Source organism: Carcharodon carcharias, chromosome 5 (assembly GCF_017639515.1).
Source record: "Carcharodon carcharias isolate sCarCar2 chromosome 5, sCarCar2.pri, whole genome shotgun sequence".
Lineage (NCBI taxonomy): Eukaryota > Metazoa > Chordata > Chondrichthyes > Lamniformes > Lamnidae > Carcharodon > Carcharodon carcharias.
Window position 1 is genome coordinate 17,239,751 of NC_054471.1, and position 17,560 is coordinate 17,257,310.

The window sequence follows — 17,560 nt, forward strand, 5'->3', positions numbered from 1 at the left end:
GCAGCTTTCTGGAGGCCTCCATTTAGCATGGGGATATGGGTTCTGACCTCTCCACTGGAGGCAGCTCCCCTGAGGAGGAAGGGAGGGATAGAATAAGGAGGAGGCCAGGACTGGACAATCAGCCTCCAGGAGAGCCACCTTTGGGAGGCCAGGCACAGGCACAAAGGGTGCAGGGCCAAGAGGTTGTTCAAGGTGCAAGGCGCAGAAGACACATCTATCCTGCTGCCAGGGTATACAGGTGGCGAAGCAGCTACCTCAATATGACTGAGGTGCATTTCCGAAGGAGGCTCCAACTCTCAAGGGAAACAGTCAACTACATCTGTCAGATGATTGGGCCTGAGATCTCTCCTAACTGTGTGGGTAGACACCCCATGCCAGCGACTATGAAGCTCACAGTTGCCCTCCACATCTATGCCCCTGGCTCCTTCCAGGGTTCGGTGGGTGATCTTTGCAGTGTCTCCCAATCAGCTGTCCACACTTGTGCGAAGCAAGTTACAGATGCTCTGTTCAGATGGGTATCCACCTTCATCCACTTCCGCTGCGACCAGGCAAGTCAGGCACAGCGAGGCAGAGGCTTCGCGGCCATTGCTGGCTTCCCCCATGTCCAGGGTGCTATAGACTGCACACGTGTGGCCATCAAGGTGCCAGCAGGTGAGCCCAGTGCCTTTGTCAACAGGAAGGGCTTCCACCCCATGAACGTGCAGATTGTGTGTGATCACAGGATGCAGATTTTACAAGTCTGTGCAAGATAACCAGGCAGCTCCCATGTGCCAGAGCTCTTCAGTGCTCCGACTTGGTTGGGTGGTTGGCTGCTGGGTGTCAAGGGTTATCCCCTGTGAAGGTGGCTCATGCCGCCACAATGCCGTCCAAGAACAGAAGCTGAGCAGTGGTACAATAGGAGCCACGGCATCACAAGGGCTGTGATGGAGAGAGCCATCGGTCTTCTCAAGATGCGCTTCCGTTGCCTGGACCGCTCAGGGGGCGCACTCCAGTACCCCCCAGATCGCGTCTCTCTGATAGTGGTAGTCTGCTGTGCCCTGCACAATCTTGCGCTGGAAAGGGGGGTGCAGTTGACGATGAAGACCTTAACACCCTGGATGAGGCTGCACATGATGAATCCAGCAGTGCCTCAGTGGATGAGGAAGCACAGGGCGATGATGAGGGGCAGAACGACGACCCGCATTTACACCAAGGAGGCAGGGACACCTGTGACAATTTAATCCAAAGAACCTTCAGTTAACTCCACACACATGGATCAGCAGGAACAGCATTGCCTGGTGCTTCCACACGTGGCACTTAGGTGTTACGTCTTCTACCTGTTCAGCTGCAACTAAGGGCTTAGTACAGAAACATCAATGTCCACTCAAACACTCATGATAAATCTGTGAAAAAGAAAAATGCACCACAAACAAAAGACCCTCAGCCATGGTTACAAAGGTGGACTTTATTTTGTCCAAAACAAAACCACACACCACTTGTTAGCAATCACAAAAATATGGATCTCTATTCTAAGGGCAACACAAAACCACCAGTGACATACCCGTAGAGTGCCTAAGGTGCCTTATGCTTATGTTTTCGGATGCTACGTCTAGGTGCCGCCCCATCACTCAGAGTGGCTTGAGAGCCAGCCTGCTGACTCTGTTGTCCTATTGGGCTCGATGACCTTGACGGGCGTCCTCTGGCCTGTGGAGCCTGTGATGGCCCCGCCTGGGAGGGAGTGGCCAGTTGCAGAACTGGCAGCTCCCCAGTTGTCGCAGCCTCAACGGAAGAAACATTGACTGGCAGAGGAGCTGCTGCCCCCATCCGAAGCACCATGAGAGAAGCTTGCAGCAAAGACAGGCAGCCGCTGCACCGACGTGAGGTCCAAATCTACCACCCTGCTCACCGCAGATGCATGGGCACCGAGTGCTGGCACTTGATGTCCACAACATCTCCCACAATGGGAAACACCACCTGTGGCCAGAATTGCTGTGAGGGGTTGCTGGTCAGAGCATAACCCAATCATATTTTGATCCATTTGGTGGAAGCCCCTCTCTATGAGAGTCGCCAATCTCTCATTGAAGGAATCCTGATGCTCTGCTCTGAGGGCAGGTTCTTCACGTGCGCTCTGCCTAGACTCCTCCGTTGCTGAGAGCAACTGAACCATTCCCTCATGCAACCCTGCCAGATGCAAACACACTTCCTGCCGCCTTTCCTGCAGCTGCTGCATTGGGGACAACACCAGAGGCACGTCATCAGTGCTGGACTCAGCATATGCCTCGTCCCCTGCAGCCCCCCTGCAGCTGCTGGAGCCATCGGCACTCTCTGCCCCTACCATCTCCTCCAGCGATCGTGATGTGCCCTCTCCACTGTGACCCGGGACATAGCCGACAGTAAAGCCCCACCAAGGTGTATGTGTCTACACTGGTGCCTGGCTAGCTGAAATGATGTGCCGCAAGTTGCACTTGTTGGCCCTCAGGTGTGGAGGGGGGGCGCCGGGGGGTCGAGGTACGGGTCACTCTGGTGGTGATGCTGAAATTAACAACAAGGACAGTGCATCAGTCCGCGTACATTCAGTTCAACCGTTCATCCCTTTGCCCCCCCCAGCCTCATAATTTGCTCCCACATCAAGACCCTAAGGAGATGAACGTTGGTGAGATGGGAAAGAGTCAAGACAAGCCTCAAACATTAAACGCACATGCAGACAGGCTGGTCAAATGGCCTCAGGAATGCCACATAGCATGTTATGTACCATAGGAGTGGGGAGAGTGCAGAGGTACCTGACCTGGATGCATTCTGGCCTGGATAGTTGCGGGGCTGAGGAAACATCGCAAACACTAGCAACATTTGCCCTGGATCACAGGAGATTGAGAGGTCACATTATTGGCCTTCATTCCATTAGGCCGGGTGGGCAGAAGGCAACATTTCCCCTTGGTGCAGGGATGAGTAACGTGGTGGCATTTATCTAAGTTGAGTGCCATGATGTTCACAGCTGAGGTGCTGAGGACCTTTTGGACAAAGTAATGTGGGGCACACTGGCTGAAAAGGTGCTGGAGATCCCGAACCCCCTCAGATGAAATAAGTCTTTGGCTGTGCAGCAGCGATCCAATGGCATGTTAGACCTTGGTGATAGTGGTCACAAATGGGATAAGGTGACTTTGGAAGGTGGTGGAGACGAGATTCCTCAAGGGGACGAGGGTCCCTTCTGTATGACCCACATGTCAGAGTGTCTCAGTCTGTGAATGAGCTGTGTTTCAGCATTAACGATTGCAGCAACCATCAGTGGTTTGGATGGTGGGCAGACAGAGTGGATGGGACTGTGGACCTCAAATACTTGCCCGCCGGACCCCAGCCTCACCGCCCCCGGCTGCCCTGGCCTCCTATCTCCTGCCCAGCTCCATGGCCTGCTTTTCAAAAGGCATAAGGCACTATAGGAGGGCGCGCCCACCTCCAGTCCTCTGGTGCTCCCGGGCATTGTGGTGAGTTTTTGCCTGCAAAACAGAGAAGAGGATTTATTGGGGCTGCTTGCTCATGTAGTCTGCACGCGCACGCCGCATCCCAACCACAGTGGCCCATCTGAGGCCTCCAGCGGCTGCTGTCCACACTAATGGTGATCAGTCCCCAGAAGATAGTATGGCTGGTCCCAACCCCCTCCCCCAACGGCCACCTTGGACACATTCGGCGTCCATCTCTTTGAATATCACACGGCTCTTAGCGCCCATGACAAGAAGGTGCAACTAGGTGCAGCGCCGATGCCAGCAGATGGCACTTGCCCAAAACACCTTGAGGCACCCCTTGCACCATCTTATTATCATCAATATGACGTGTTGGAGTTCTGAGTATGTGTCATGCAGCCTTCCCCGCAGGTTGCCCCCAGACTACTCAAATGCCACAGAAACCAACATATGCTGCAAGAGAACCCTTCTTCTCCTCAACCACTAAGGCTGGTGTAAGCATGGTCAGTACCCATTTGCCCACCCAGCATGCGACAGATGCCCAATGCAGAAATGACAGCAAGATATGGTGGGGGTGGTCAAAGGCTAAGGCTGCCTTCTTGGTCCAATGGCCAAGACAAATACAGTACTCATTCTTCCAGAGCACAGCAAATCATTGAATCATTTCCTGCACTGGGTGCCAGTGTGCCACACATGATCATGGGCGCTTACAGCGTCACCCACCTCCTCCCATGTCTGGCTGGTGACATGGGGGGGTCCTTCCTCCTCCCATCCTCCGGATACAGAAGGTGCTGACGGATGCTCACCTCTTGGAGGAGGACAGCAAGGCATGCATTGGAAAATCAGGGGGCACAGTGGCCCCCCACTTTGCAGCTTCGAATTGCTGGGATCTTTTCAGAATTTGGCAGGATTTTTAGGTCGATGTGTGAGTGTGATCGGCAGGCCCGGGAGCAGCTGGGGAACAATCAGCTGCTGGCCAATTAATGGCCAGCCAACGCAAAGCGCACACTGACAGGCTCAGTGCTGCCGGGGTGGGGGCAGGAGGAGGGCAAGCGCTGAAGTCAGTGCGCTCACAGAAAATTCCCTGAAGACAGAGAGCTGTCTCAGGGAGCTGAAGACCTGAACAGCCTACAATAAAGTTCACAGAAACTGGAAAAAAAGTGTCCAAGCTTCTTAATCAGTCACCTGAAAATGTAGGTAATGAAAATGCTGTCCACAGAAATTTATTTTTATTTTAATTTATCACGGAAACCTCACCCACCCATGGATGAGGTTTCCTGAAAAATGCAAATGTCGCCTGGCCGATTCGCCTGCCCGCCAACCATATCATTGGGCAGGCAATGAAAAATCTGTGTTAATTTCACCCTTATTGAGCTTAATTGCTCTCTTAATTGTTGGTGGGAGTGCTTCCAAGTTTAGCATGTGCCCGCACACCGAAATATCGCGCGATGATTTCGGGGTGTTCCCCAGTACCATCATGCGCTATCTTATGCTCGAGCTGGTCGGGCGTGCGCGCTCAGCGAAAACTTATACCCTTGGGGATTTTGGAAGATTTGAACTAATGCATCCACTATCTCTACAGCCACGTCTTTTAAGACCCTAGAATGAAGGCCATCAGTTTCAGGGGACTTGTCAGCCTTTAGTCCCAAAAGTTTTCCAAGTAATTTTCCTCTATTGATCATGGTTGTTTAAAGTTCCTATCTCCCTTTCACCCATTGATTTTCTACTATTCTTCGGATTTTTTTACTGTCTTCTACTTTGAAGACAGATACAAAATAATTGTTCAAAGTCACTGCCATTTCCTCATTTCCAGTTATTCATTGTCTCTGGTGGATCCTCAGAGCAAGTGGACACTTGTCACAGAACCTTTAAGGTGGGGCAGCTGTGGCCCTGCAGCTACCACATGGTTGCGGCTGACCCGGAGACTCTCCTACTCTCACTGCCCGCCATAGACATATTGGATGGATTTGTAGGTGATAATCAACCTGTTTGGCCACGTTATGAATGCAGCTGCCATGGCTATCAAGTCCTGGGGCAGAATTTTCTGCCAGTCGAGCAGGTGGAGCGGGAATGGGCGTGGGCGGGCACGGACCCGATCGCCGCCCACGATCAGGTCCGCGCTGCCATTTTACGTGGGTGGGCCAATTAAGGCCCGCCCAGCATGAATCATGGCTCCCGAGGACAGCAGGAGTGGGCAGGTGGTGGCGGGACTGCAATGACTGCCGAGTCCAGTGGCGACCGGGCAGCCTGTTTTAAAAAGCTCCTGCAGTCTTTCAAAGGCTGTGAAACATGGCCAGTGGAAGGGCTCTCCAGGGCTCTGCTTTTGAGTAGCCCAGGCAGGAGGGTAGGGCAGGGGTGCACTATGCCCCTCGTTTTTCTGACGATTGCCTTGCTGCCCTCCTTGAGGAGGTAGTAGCACAGTGGGAGTTCCTGTTACCCCAGGACAGGAGGAGAAGGCCCCCTAACATGACCAAACATGTCTGGGAGGAGGTGGCTGAGATGGTGAGCTCCCACAACATGGTACGACGCACCTGGATCCAGTGTCGCAAGCACTTCAACAACCTGTTGCACTCGGGAAGGGTGAGTACCATGTCAGCATTGGTCACTTAACCCAGCAGGTAGGCTTTTCCCCCTGGTGCCCCCCACCCAAGTCTGAGTGTAGTGACTGCATTGAATCATTGATGGCATGTGTCCTTTGCTGGGTGGGCCAGCAGATATTGCCCATGCCAAGGTCACCCTGAGAGGGTGGTGAAGAGATGGGTTCTGCCCCTGCATCATGTGGTACACTGAGACCCATATCACTGTTTTGGGGGCAACCTGGAGGAGCTGCACCTAGGCGCAGAGATGGAACTCCAGGACATGTCAAAGCCAGGGTGATGATCTGCTGGGAGGGAAGCTTCAAGGTGGCGTGGCACCGATTGATCTGCTGCACTCTGCGCTCCACGTGCTTGCGCTTCCTTGCTATCGAAGGTTAGACCATGTGGTAGCAAATGTGAAGTAGGCAGCATTTGGCCAAGGGGGAGGCAGGGGCGGGGGTGGGAGCGGGGGGAACAGGCCGAACATCTTTGTGTGACTGTTCGGCAGCAGCAGGGTGAGGTGTCACTGGAGCCCCACAATGTTGCATTCTGGTTGGGGTCCAGGTACAATTAGCACTAATCAATGCTCTTCTCTCCTTTTCAGGAGAAGAATGCACATAATGCCGCTGAGTGGGTGAGGACTGGCAGAGGGCTGGCACAGGTAGCGATTCTCAGCCACTTCGAGTAGGAAATGCTAGATCTGGAGAGCAGCCATGCACCCAGGTCCACCGGTGTTGGTGAGGCTGGGTTGCCATGTGCAGGTATGTTTGCCCAGCAGTGAGATCACCATTGTTCTCCCAACAGCCATGGCAGTGCTGAATGTTCAGTGCTTGAAGTTTGCAACATGGCTTGACCATTGCTAATGGAAGGATGAGCGCAGAATGATCTGGGGGACAGGGATGCACATTGACATTGTCTCCACGTTAACTGATCCAATGTCCTCTTTCCTCCTTTCAGCATCAGCGGAGCAGGGCCGGGAGGAGGAGCAGCTCCTGAGGGCCCTGAAGTCTTGCACTCTCCAGCGTCACACCATCTCTGCTAAGCAGGCATCAGCGCAGATACTAGCACCTTGTTGGGAACTGGAACATCGGCTAGTGTCCTGGGGCACAGAGTTGAGGGCACTTCACAGTTGCTGGAGGAGCTGGCAGAGACAGAGAGTGCCCATGGCGCCAACAGTCGGGGGACTGCAAGGGGCCAAGCACATGCTCATTCGGTGCCTGATGCTGTGCCTCTGGAGTTGTCCGCGACACAGCAAATGCAGGAAATGCAGCCGGATGTGCAGGACCATCTGGTGGAGATACATGAGGCTATGCTTGGCTTGGTGTCCATGGTGGAGGAGTCTACGCAGACCATCCCCGATGCAATGAGCCTCATGGCTGAGCGCCATGCATCCTCCGTGGAGAGAGTGGCGACTGTCGCAGAGAGACTCCTCCAGGAGACCAATCAGGGCTTCCTGGGAATGCGCTCGGACGATGAAGTCCTCACATTGGCATTGACCTCAGCTGGTCAGTGCCAGTGTGGGAGACAGTCTGGGCACCAAGATTCCCAGCTCAGTGCCCATCCATCCACGGTGAGCAGGGAGGTCCGGAGTGACATCACGTCTGCGCTGCAGCTGCCTGTCATCTCCGTGGGCTCCCCTCAGGGCGCCCTGGATGAGGGCAGCAGCTCCTTCGCCCCTCTACCAGTGACCATTGCATCTGCTGAGGCTGTGACGACTGGGGAGATGCCAGCTGTGGAACTGGTCACTCCCTCCCAGGGGGGGCTATCACAAGCTCCATGGGCCAGAGGAGGACTGCCAAGGTCATCGAGGCCAACAGGACAGCAGAGTGAGCAGGCTGTCTCAGATGCCACACCCAGCGAGGTGGCAGCACCAAGACGTAAACATAAGGCACACCATGGGTTTATCACTGGTGCTTTTGCGTTGGCCAGTAATGAGGTCTTTATGAGTTGGTGCGATTTTTAACACCTTTGTCATTTTGTTTTCTTATGTTCCCTTTGTTATAATATTAAATTCAGACATGTTACCATAGCTGAGGGTGCCTCTTTTCTTCTGCAGGCGGATGGTTACCAAAAGTTTATGAGTGATTCGTGGGACATTCAGCTTTATTAACTAAGCCCTCAGTTAATGTTCCTATCCAGGCAGATTTTGCACTCAGTTATCGAATATGGACCCTGCAGCCCAGGCTCACCTTGGAGGTCCATATGTGGTGTGCTCGCAAAAGGTTCATTGGATTAAAGCCTCCCGGGATTCCCTGCCTCCCTGGAGTATGCCCGGGTTAGCGTCTACCCCCTCAGCATTTCCCTGTGAGTGCTCATCCTCGGATTCACTGCTGGGCTCATCGTGTACAGCCGCAGCCGCTGCCTCTCAATCGTCATTGTCCACAGCGTTCCCCCCTTTCCAGCGCAAGATTGTGGAGAGCGCAGCAAGTAACCATTATCACCGAGATACAATCTGAGGGGTACTGGAGTGTGCCCCCGGAGCGATCCAGGCATTGAAAGCACATTTTGAGAAGACTGATGGCCCTCTCCACCACAGCCCTTGTGGTGCCCTGACTCCTATTGTAGCGCTGCCCAGCTTCTGTTCTTGGATGGTGAAGAGGTGTCATGAGCCACCTTCTGAGGGAATAGCCCTTGTCACCCAGTAGCCATCCATCAAGCCAGGCTGGAGCACTGAAGAGCCCTGGCACCTGAGAGTGTCTGAGGATGTAGATGTCATGGAAGCTGCCGGGGTACTTTGCACAGACTTGTAGAATCAGCATAATGGGATCACACACTATCTGCACGCTCATGAAGTGGAAGCCCTTCCTGTTGACGAAGGCACCGGTCTCATCTGCTGGCACCTTGATGGCCATTTGTGTGCAGTCTATTGCACTCTGGACATGGGGGAAGCCAGCAATGGCCGCGAAGCCTCTGGCTCGCTGTGCCTGACTTGCCTGGTTCCAATGGCAGTGGATGAAAGTCAATGCATGCCTGAACAGAGCGCCTGTAACCTGCTTGACACAAGTGTGGACAGCTGATTGGGAGACACCACAAAGATCACCCACCGAGCCCTGGAAGGAGCCTGAGGTATAGAAGTTGAGGGCAGCTGTGACCTTTAGAGCCACTGGCATGGGGTGTCCACCCACACACCACGGAAATCTCAGGCCCAATCATCTGACAGTTAAGGTTAACTGTCTCCCTTGAGAGACGGAGCCTCCTTCGCACTGCATCTCAGTTATATTGAGGTAACTGCTTCGCTGCCTGTAAAACCTGGCAGCAGGATGGTGGCATCTTCTGTGGCCCCTTCTGCTTTAGACTACTTCTTGCACCCCTTGTGCCTGCTCCTGTCCTCCCAAAGGATGCTCCCCTGGAGGCTGATTGTGCACTCCTGACCTCCCCCTCCTTCTCAGCATTCCTCCTCAGAGGAGGTGCCTTCTGTGGAGAGTTCACTCCCATTCCCAGGCCAAAGGAAGGCTTCCTGAAACCTGCAGGCCTGTAAAAGATTCCTCACTGCAGAGTGCTGACCTGAAGGTTGTGAGTCCAGTCCAAGCAGCTGGTATGCGTTTTGAAGTGTTGCGGATCACACAGGCAAGTATCAGTAACTTTAAAAAAACAATATTTGACAGAGCACACTCGCAACCCATTGAGCCCTCTTCTGCCGCCCATGCATGAGGTTTATACAAATGTGCCCTACCCACCTGCCCTTTGCGCCCATGCGCTGACCCAACAATTGCATGGGTGCCAAAAAATCGCCATTAATTGGCACCTCAAGGGCCTTAAGTGGTCCATTAATTAATGGCGGGCACGCATCAGATATCACCGTGCGCCCACCCAACGAAATATCTCAATTATGTGTGGTGGCGTTGGGACGCTTGCCCGACGTCACCATGCATCATCTTACACGTCATAGTGTGGGTCCCGCCTCCACAAACCAATGGAAAAATTTTGTCCCTGGAATGAACCCAAAACTTTTTCCTTAGAGTTAGACGCGCTATCACTGTGCCACAAAACCCCTACTTCCCATTATTAGTTCCCCAGTCTCGCCCTCTAAGGGACAAATGGTCACCTGAGATGCCTTTGGTTGAAGTGCCTCTGTAGATTTGTCCCGGGATCACATTTAGTGAGTAGCCATCTCTTCGAGGATTATCCCTTCCCTCCTGGAGCCCCCTAGAGACCACCCATGGAGTTTGGGAGGTGGAAAGAAGAACTGAGGCACCCTGGACTTGCAGAGGATGAAGGATTCATGTCAGCTGCCAGGAAAGCAAGCACACACATGAAGAAAGCTCTTGTTTTGGTCATTGAGGGATTGAGGGATTGGAGACTTTTCCTGTTGCTAAATCTCTGGTCGGTCACTCAGTACCTTAATGACCATGTGGGTGCAATTGATGATGCTCTGCACCTGGGGGGGATCCAGCAACAGAGGCAAAAAAACCACACAGGCCTTTGCACCTGTGAGGTTCCATCTGTCTGGAAATACATGTACTGTCCAGCACTTGCAAAAAGACTGTCAGTGACCTGTGAGATCCAGTGTTGTGGAGCCAATAACGATGCACCACCATAGTCCCTTATTGATCCTTTAAAGATCTTCAGTGCCACAGTGACTTTGAGATCCATTGGCAGGCCATAGGGAGCAATACTATAAGAATGTCTTCCATGATGAGGGCACAAATCTCTGTGACCACCATGCCTGCATTGTCTGCTGTGGCACTGAATCTTGGTCATGTCAAGGTAGCTTCTTTGCTGGTAGTGCCTATTCACAGGGTATAGCCTCCATGGCTTGCTTCCCCTCACCCTCTCTACTGAAATTCTCAAGCTCGGGGCTCTGCTTTTCAGTACGAGATGTGCTCCTCATCTCCCAAAATCTGGTGGTCATGATTCCATAGCCACTCAATATCCTGTCCAAAGGCGGAATTTTCTGGCCCCGCCCATCGGCAGGATCTTTTGGTCCAGCCGAAGACAATGGACTTTTGGCCGGCTCGCAACATTTTCCATTCACACCCCTGCTGCAGCAGGGCTGGAAAATTCTGCCCACTGCATTCACTGAGAACCATGACCATGTCTTCTGCCTCACAGCCATTACCTTTTTGATCTCCAATAAACCTGTACTTACTTATGCTCTTGACTTTTATGGATTTATAAAAAACATCTTATGGTTTTATTTAATTTTATACTTGCCAATAAGCTTCTGCCCTGTCTTTGCATAAGAACATAAGAAATAGGAGCAGGAGTAGGCCTTTCGGCCCCTCAAGCCTGACCCACCATTCAATAAGATCATGACTGATCTGCCCCAGGCTTCAACTCTTCTTTCGTGTCAGCTCCTCATAGCCCTCAACTCCCCAATATTTCAAAAATCTATATACCTCCTCGTTAAATACTTTCAGTGATCTAGCCTTCACAACTCTCTGGGGTAGAGAATTGCAGATATTCACTACTCTTTGAGAGAAGAAATTCCTTTGCATCTCAGTTTTAAATAAGTGTCCCCTTAGTTTGCAACTATGTCCCCTAGTTTGAGATTCCCCCACTAGTGGAAACATCTTCTCAACATCTACCCTGGCAAGCGCCCTCAGAATCTTGTACGTTTCAATAAGATCACCCCTCATTCTTCTAAACTTTAATGAATAAAGGCCCAACCTGTTTAACCATTCTTGATAAGTCAACCCCTTCATCCCAGGAATCAGCCTAGTGAATCTCTTTTGAACTGCCTCCAATGCCGGTATATCCTTTCTTAAATATGGAGACCAAAACTGTACACAGTACTCCAGGTGCGGTCTCACCAACGCCCTGAACAGTTGTAACAAGACTTTGCTATTTTTAAACTCCAACCCCCCTAGCGATACAGGCCAAAATTCCATTTGCCTTCGTAATTACTTGCTGCACCTGCATGCTAACTTTTTGTTTTTCATGCACAAGAACACCCAGATCCCTCTGTGCTGCACCTTTATGGAGTCTTCCTCCATTTAAATAATAGTCTGCCTTTTGATTCTTCCTACCAAAGTGCATGACCTCACACTTTCCTACATTAAACTCCATCTGCCATATTTTTGCCCACTCACTGAACCTGCCTAGAACCCCTTGCAGATTCCTTATGTCCTCATAACAACATGCCCTCCCACCTATTTTTGTATCATCAGCAAATTTGTATACATTACACTCTGAACACCTCCTCCCAGGCATCAATATAGATAGTAAATAATTGAGGCCCTCGGACTGGTCCTTGTGGCACTCCACTAGTTATGTCTTTCCAACTTGAAAAAGATCCATTAATCCCCACTCTCTGTTTTCTGTGTGTGAACCAATCCTCAATTCATGCTAATACATTACCCCCAATACGTGAGCTCTTTTCTTGTGCAATAACCTTTTATGTGGCACCTTATTGAATGCCTTCTGGAGATGCAAATACACTACATCTATTGGCTCACCTTTATCAACAGTGCTTGTTATATCCTCAAAGAACCCTAGCAAATTTGTCAAACATGATTTCCCTTTCACAAAACTATGTTGACTCTGTTTGATTGCATTAAGCTTTTCTAATTGTCACGCTATTTCTTTCTTAAAAGGGACTCTAGCATTTTCCCAATGACAGATGTTAGGCTGACTGGCCTATAGTTTTCTGCTTTTCACCTCCCTCCCTTCTTGAACAAGGGCATCACATTTGCGGTTTTCCAATCCACTGTTATCCTCCCAGAATCCAATGAGTTCTAGAATATTTGACCAGTGCAGCCACTTCCTTAAAACCCTTAGATGCAGGCCATCACGCCCTTGCGACTTGTCAAATACTTTGTCCCTCATGACAAAGATAGTTACAAGACCTTTCCTCCAATTAGCTCCTTGATTATCTGATATCTTTGGGGTGTTTATAGTGTCCTCCACCCTGAAGGCCGATGCCAAATATTGATTTAAATTATCTGCCATTTCCCTGTTCCCCATTATCAATTCTCCACCTCCACCTCCAAGGGTCCCACGCTCACTTTCGCTACCCTATTTCTTTTTATATGCCTGTAGAAACTCTTGCTGTTTCTTTTTATATTTCTTGCCAATTTATTTTCATAATCAATTTTCTCCCTCTTCATTAGTTGTTTAGTCATCCGCTGCTGATTCCTAAAAAATTCCCAATCCCCTGGCCTACCATTAGTTTTTGCCGCTTTGTATGCCTTAGTTTTTGATTGGATACTCTCCTTGACTGCCTTTGTTCATCACTGGTGGTTCATCCTTCTCATCGAGTCCTTCTTTTTGATTGGGATAAATTTTTGCCGAGTGTTATGAAATATCTGCTTACTGCCACTGCTCATCCACTGACCTTCTTCTTAGTCTATTTTCCCAGCCCGCTTTAGACAACTCTTTCTTCATACCTCTCTAATTGCCCTTGTTTAAGTTGAGGACCCTGGTTTGAGTTGCTTGCCGCCAAACTGAATTTGAAATTGCTTTCCTAATTTCCATTTAATTTCACCCCTGCACTTGTGATACTCCTCTAGGCTTTTTGCAGTATTGAGCTCTTGGTTTCTGGTGTATGCTTCCCTCTTTTGCATTATTCTTCTCTGGGTGTTCATTGATAGCCAGGGGCACTGTCCACTCTGACAGGAAACCAGGCTTCAAGGTGCAGAAAATTTTCATAATGTCACATGGACAGTGCTCAGTGTGCAGAGGAACCCCACCTTCGAGGTGAAGTGCATTCAAATCCAGCCCATTATTTATTTTTGTCGATTAGAGCTAGGAGCCATCAATATAAAGGACACTAATAAGACCAGCAGTGAAATTCAAGAGAAACTGTTTTACCCAGAGCATGGATAGAATATGAAATGACGTGTTCAGGGGAAAGTAGATAAATACATGAGAAAGGTATAGAAGTATATGTTGATGGGTTTAGGTGAAGAAAGGTGGTAGAGGCTCATTAAAAACTTAAACAAGTGCAGAGACCAGTTGGGATGAATGGCCTCTTCTTGTGCTATAAATACTTTGTAATGCTTTGTAAGTTGTAACTGGCTTGCATTCCACATGATGTGAAAGCAGTAAAAGCAGGATTTATAGTTATATTCATCAAAAAGAAATGAAATAACCCGTGTTCATTCTGTACACAGGATTTCTAACTGCTATGAGACAGGAAGTAACACGTGCACATAAAGGCTGGGCGCTGGACAGTGTCACTCTTCACAATGAAGTCACAAAACTGATGAAAGACGAAATCAAAGTACCACCCCCAGTATGTATGCAGTAATTTATACCCTGTAGTTAATTCCATGGTTGGAAATTTTAGTTCAGATTCCAGGGAGAGAAGGGTTTCCAGCTCCATAATCTTGGAAGGATTATCAGATATCTTCGAACCTCCTATTGGCTAAAAATCTGTTTCTACCATTACCAACAATTTTAAAGTGCCATGATCATTGACCAGACCCCCAAATTGTTGGTAGAATCCAGTTTGGGACCAATAACATTTTGTTTAAAGTAGACAATGTTTGAGATTTAAGACACTTGCCCAGTGAATAAGCCACAAGATTCCATAGGTTTTGAGCAAACAAAAATAAACTTTACTATACAAGGTCAGAAAGATTAAACAATTTGTAATATCTATCTTGTACTCTAACATTCAGGGTTACTATGGGGTACATCGGAATAAACTTGCGAACTGCGGTCAAGCAAACCACATTATGCGATAAATGGCAGATGCAACCAAAACAGAGTCCACGGATTTCTCAGCAACCCACCCAGACATCAGTCTCACTGAAACTCTGTTTCTCTCATGAGAGATCCCAATCTTCACCTTTGAAAGCCTCACCTTGGAATTCTCTCCAAAAGTCATTCCATCTCAGGCGATTTCAACAACAGCCCAACTCACTGGGTTTGAATCTCATCTCCTGAGATTCCAATTCCCTGGATTCCCAAATATTCACTCAAGCATCAACTTACGAGCAACGTTGCAGCTCTTTGGCTGCACCAAGCAGAACAATATTGCTCCAAAGAGTCACCAACCCTCAGCTGCCTTCTTGGCTCATCAGGACTTCTCTTGAGCCCTCTTCAACTACCAGACTTGGACAACATCAACAATAGTCCACCTCCAATATTTCAATCTCATCCCCTGAGATTCCATTCCCCTTGATTTCCGAGTACACAACCAAGCACCAAATTACAAGCACAAATTAAAACCTTCAATCTCACCAAGCAGAATGCTACAGCTCCAATAGGGTACCTTTACCCAACAGTCCGCAGCACAGAATCACCAACCGTCGGCTGCCTTCTCGGCCCACTTCACTTAAAGTCTGTTTCCCCCAGCCCTTCCTCTAATTGGAAGCTGTTTCTTGACTCCTCTCTTTTTCTCAAATAAACTGGATCTTGTTCCTGTGTGCTGTCTGCCCCTAACATAATCACAGGATTGTTACAGTGCAGAAGGAGGCCAATCGGCCCATCATATCTGCACCAGCTCTCGGAGCATTTTAACTTAGTGCCAATCTCCTGCCTTTTCCCTGTAACCCTGAACATTGTTTCTATTTAAATAATCATCCAATACCCCCTTGAATGCCTCAATTGAACCTGCCCCCACCCACACTTCCAGGCAGTGCATTCCAATCCCTAACTACTCGCTGTGTAAAAAAGTTTTTTCTCACCTCACATTTGCTTCTTTTGCAAAACACTTCAAAACTGTGCCCTCTGGTTCTCAATCCATTTACGAATGGGAGCAGTTTCTCCCTATCTACTCTCTCAGACTCCTCATGATTTTGAAACCTTCTATCGAGCCTCCTTTTAGCCATCTCCTCTCCGAGGAGAACAGTCCCAACTGTTGACCCAACAGTCCAAACCTGAGAGTCTTTTTGGGAACGCCCCCACTTCCATCTCCTTGTTCCCTGCCTGGAACACTTCTTGGGACCTCGCCCTCACCCCTCTCTTGTCCCCTGCCTGGGCCTGAAGAACTTAAATATGAAAAACTGGGCACATGCAGCCTGCTCCTAGCCTCCGAATGCACAGGACAGATTGCAAAGACTGTCGGCACTTGGAGATCCGCACTTCTGTTCCCCATGAGCAGGTACATCTGGGTTTCGGAACAAAAACTAAAAACAAATGTGTTTAAAGATAAGTTTAAGATAACACACATGTTTTTCATGCCCCTATGAATTCTCTCCTGGGTTAGTCACAGCAGGTTCAGAAGAGTGATTTCTAATTCCTGGACAGTCGAAGATCAAACTGAAGGGCTGGTATGACCAAGGCATTGCCTGAGCATTGCCTGGTAATCAGCAGATTTCCTTTCCTTGATTAGCTTGATGACATGAGATTTCATGGGGTCTGCAGTCAATAATGAGGAATCCCAGGGCCAGTCCTTCCCGAATGTATACCACTGTGCCACCACGCCTGGCCAGTCTTTCCTGCTGATGGGATGGCAATTTTTTTTTTCATTCATTTACGGTGTGTGGGCTTCACAGGCTAGGCCAGCATTTATTGCTCATTTCTAATTGCCTTTGAGAAGGTGATGGTGATCTGCCTTCTTGAACTGCTGCAGTCTATTTGATGTAGGTACACCCACTATGCTGTTAGGAAGGGAGTTCCAGGATTTTGACCCAGCAACAGTGAAGGAATGGTGATATATTTCCAAGTCAGGATGGTGAGTGACTTGGAAGGGAACTTCTAGGGGGTGGTGTTCCCATCTATCTGCTGCCGTTGTCCTTCTAGATGGCATTGGTTGTGGGTTTGGAAGTTACAGTCTGAGCAGCCTTGATGGATTCCTGCAGTGCATTTTGTAGATAGTACATGCTGCTGCCACTCTGCATCAGTGGTGGAGGTTGTGAATGTTTGTGGATGGAGTGCCAGTCAAGTGGGTTGCTTTGTCTTCAGTAGCGCTGGGTTCTGTGAGTGTTGTGGGAACTGCACTCATCCAGGCAAGTGGGGAGAGTATTCCATCACACTCCTGACTTGAGCCTTGAGTAGATGGTGGACAGGCTTTGAGGAGTCAGGAGGTGAGTTATGCGCAGCAGGATTCCTAGCTTCTGACCTGCTTTTGTAGCCATAGTGTTTATATGGCTAGTCCAATTCAGTTTCTGGTCAATGGTAACCCCAGGATGTTGATAGTGGGTGATTCAGTGATGATAATGCCATTGAATGTCAAAGAGAAATGGTTAGATTCTCTTTTGTTGGAGATGGTCATTGCCTGGCGCTTGTGTGCCACAAATGTTACTTGCCACTTGTAGCCAAAGCCTGGATATTGTCCAGGTCTTTCTGCATTTGGACATGGACTGCTTCAGTATCTGAGGAGTCATGAATGGTGCTGAACATTGTGCAATCATTGGAGAACATCCCCACTTCTGACCTTAAGATGGAAGGAAGGTCATTAATAGTTGGGCTGAGGACACTACCCTGAGGAACTCCTACAGTGATGTCCTGGAACTGAGATGATTGACCTCCAACGACCTCAACCATCTTGCTTTGTGCTACGTATGACTCCAACCAGCGGAGAGTTTTCCTCCAATTCTCATTGACTCCAGTTTTGCTGGAGCTCCTTGATGCCACACCTAGTCAAATGCAGCCTTGATGTCAAGGGCAGTCACTCTCATCTCACTTCTGGAGTTCAGCTCTTATGCCATGTTTGAACCA

General features: G+C 49.5%; 1 protein-coding gene across 1 annotated transcript in view; it reads left to right on the forward strand.

Moving 5' to 3' along the window:
- The window catches only part of LOC121278115 (dynein heavy chain 8, axonemal-like), a 1,831,678-nt gene that overhangs the window by 1,810,069 nt on the left and 4,049 nt on the right, over positions 1–17,560 (forward strand). The window contains exon 93 of the mRNA XM_041188200.1: positions 14,065–14,186. Within this exon, the coding sequence (XP_041044134.1) occupies positions 14,065–14,186 (122 nt within the window). The remainder of the gene's footprint in view (positions 1–14,064; positions 14,187–17,560) is intronic.